Source organism: Ornithodoros turicata, chromosome 2 (assembly GCF_037126465.1).
Source record: "Ornithodoros turicata isolate Travis chromosome 2, ASM3712646v1, whole genome shotgun sequence".
Classification (NCBI taxonomy): domain Eukaryota; kingdom Metazoa; phylum Arthropoda; class Arachnida; order Ixodida; family Argasidae; genus Ornithodoros; species Ornithodoros turicata.
In genome coordinates, this window is record NC_088202.1 from 46,772,579 (window position 1) to 46,775,533 (window position 2,955).

Genomic DNA, 2,955 nt, shown 5'->3' on the forward strand with positions numbered 1-2,955 from the left:
TCTCTCTTGTGTGCCATAAGCGGCCGCAAGGTTCCAAGTCACGCAGATAAGAATTAACCCATTTACGGAATCCTGAAATCTGATAGCATTTGGGTCACACGGACTGAGAGATCTTTGCTAGCCCCAGTAACGAAAAGTACTCACACTTTTGCGGCGTTTAGGTGGATGTTCTTTCCCCGGTGTGAACAGGTATTGTGATGGCGTTACACCTTGATTCACACGACACTGAGCTCGGTGTCTAGTACGTTGAAGAGATTCGGCGTCCCCTTCGTAACCGCAAGAGTGGAAATGTTCACTACATACACGAGCAGTCGGTGGCATCGCACCGTCTTTCCATTCCGACGGTCCGATTGCTTCGTGGCATCAAAAGCTGTTCGTCTCGTCACTGGGAATCATATGACATTGGATGCCTGGCGAATATTGACGTGAATTAGGGCAACCAACCATCCTACATCGTCTCGGCATGTCGGCGAAAACCCCACTCGCTTTACTCGCTTAAACGCTTTACATTTTACTCGCTCTGTTTCCTGGTCTCTGCGCGCCCTCCTATACCCGTCCACCACAATTTCTGGCGTCCCCATTTCTGGTGACGTCTGCTTTACCAAGCGTTACGGATTACGCAACCATCTACCGTGGCGTTGCTCGTACGTCTTGCGTTGGATATACCGTTACGTACGTCTTGCGCTAAGCAACAGTAAGGAGCCTTGGATTTGGGTCAGCTCGCCATCGGGTTGACCACATAAACCAAAAACAGCAGGTCAAGGGCGCGTAGACAACTTCAAAGTACCAACAAACTTAAGTAGAACAAGAAATGACACCATTGAAGCCAATAGAAATTTATTCAGAACACTTACGACATTGGCTAAGCGTCATTTTGTAGTAAAGCACATCCAGACCGACTCACGTCGGACGGCCGACGACCTCTGACCCCACATCGCCTTACTCTAACTACCCCATGAACATGACTACCCACTAAGGAATTATTTACAAGGAATAGCAAGCCGTCCTTTCTGGCTGACTTGTCAAGGCAAAACCGAAGATAAAATAAACAGTGCGTTGACAACTGAAGAAAAGCAATGTATCAGCTGATTCAGTAGGACCGGGTCCCAATTATCGCGGTAACATACATAAATTCACAATCAAAGCGTGGGAGATTGCAGAGCAAGGGAGCAGTTTTCAATCTTAATTTGTGCAATTTGCTTCATCAGAGTTGTCGCCGCAGTCGTCATCTCCGTCACAGACGAACTCGTCCCTCACGCACTTGTTGTTATCGCACTTGTACCCGTCGCATTCGGAGCTTTCGCAATTGCGTTCGTCGGAGCCATCTGGGCAATCTACTACGTGGTCACAGACGTCGTTCGCTGACAAACATAGGTTTCCTGGTATGCAAAGGAATTGCTTTTTGGTACACTCGGGTACGGGACAGCCTTCCTCATCGGACCCATCGCTGCAGTCATCGTCTCCGTCGCATTTGAAGGCATTATTAATGCAATCGTGGTTTGCACATCTGAACATTCCTACGCCGCACCAGTACTCTTCGCAGTCTCGCTCGTCAGAACCATCAGGACAGTCCTCTGTTCCGTCGCAGACATCGGTTGAATCAAGACACGTATACATAGGTGCACAAACTTGCCTACTGTCTTCGCACTCGGGCAGAGGGCAGTCCACTTCGTCAGAACCGTCACTACAGTCATCCTCCTCATCACACTTGTAGTCTTTGTTGATGCACTTGTTGTTAGCGCACTTGAATCTCGACTCTCCGCAGTCGTATTCCTCGCAATTTCGTTCATCTGAGCCATCGGGACAGTCGCTGTGTTTATCGCAGATATCCGCTTCCCGAAGACACATCTTCCTGGGTTCACAGAGCAACTTTGGGTCACCACACTGTAGAACAGGGCAGTTCTCTTCGTCGGAACCGTCTCTGCAGTCGTCATTGCCATCACATTGAAAGTAGCCGTTAATGCACTTAGAGTTCTTGCACTTGAAGCCGTCGCAAGGGCGACTTTCGCAGTCAGCTTCGTCGGACCCGTCGGGACAGTCATTGTCCAAGTCGCAGACATACCGTTTGGGTAAACAACTGTTCAATGGCTTGCACAAAAACGTTTCCTCATCGCAATCAGGAACGGGACAACCCTGAAGTTCATCTTCCCCACCAGGGCAATCAGCTTCTCTGTCACATTTCCACCCTTCGCGAATGCACCTCCCGTTGTCACAAAGGAACCCTGAGCATCTAGCTTCTGCGCTATAACCCTGTGTTCAAATATGGAACCTGAACGTTAAGTAACCAAATATAAAATACTCTAACAGTGTAACATAATTTAATTGCTATAGCTGCTCGAAATTTTACATACTTACCGTTAGCAGCGAGGCTGCAACCAGCAAGAGTACCCACTCGAATGTTAGCATCTTCAAGAGATCTTGAACGAGCGACCGAATCCGCTAATGTCAGCCCCTCCACTGCACACAATGTTTCACACTAAATTCTACATGCGATTGGAGCTGTGTTAGAAACGTAGCGGATGTCCGACTTGTTTCCGGTGAATGTCCTTGAGATTGCTTGTTGCTCGGAGCAAAGGCTCATGCGGAAAGCAGACGACGAATAAGTCCTGCACGACTACATTCGTTCACTTACCTCTGCTAATCTCCGCTAAACATAGATAGTAGTAGATTTCACCAGACCAGTAGATTTCACTGTCTTCAGAAACTTTCGTGTGAATCCAGTACTCACAGCACCATTAACCGCCCATCAATATCCAGCGAACGTGGCGTTGCGGATGCTGGGTTCGTCTCACGTACGTACTCGTTTGCTCCCGGACATGTTTAAACTACGCTCGTACACCCCTGCTAACCGAGAGAAAATTATGCGAAATGGACGTCGTATAGGACCGCCGATACGGCTAGTCAAGCGACGTGTGGAGTATTGTCCCCATAGCATTCGCGTGCATAATAATGGGA

At 48.5% G+C, this 2,955-nt stretch overlaps 1 protein-coding gene across 1 annotated transcript; it reads right to left on the reverse strand.

Annotated features, from left to right (window-relative positions):
- Positions 1 to 820: 820 nt before the first annotated feature.
- On the reverse strand, positions 821 to 2,485 carry LOC135385362 (very low-density lipoprotein receptor-like). The gene is made up of 2 exons (XM_064614652.1): positions 2,356 to 2,485; positions 821 to 2,250 (listed from the first exon to the last, which is right to left on the reverse strand). The coding sequence occupies exons 1-2, from the start codon at positions 2,404 to 2,406 to the stop codon at positions 1,183 to 1,185; spliced, it is 1,119 nt and encodes a 372-aa protein (XP_064470722.1). The 5' UTR covers positions 2,407 to 2,485; the 3' UTR covers positions 821 to 1,182.
- Between the last annotated feature and the right edge of the window lie 470 nt (positions 2,486 to 2,955).

Coding starts and splice junctions, on each gene's coding strand:
- LOC135385362 (XM_064614652.1), bottom strand. CDS start 2,406: ATGCTAACATTCGAGTGGGTACTCTTGCTGGTTGCAGCCTCGCTGCTA. Junction 2,251..2,355: donor TTGCAGCCTCGCTGCTAACG/GTAAGTATGTAA, acceptor ATTTGAACACAG/GGTTATAGCGCAGAAGCTAG.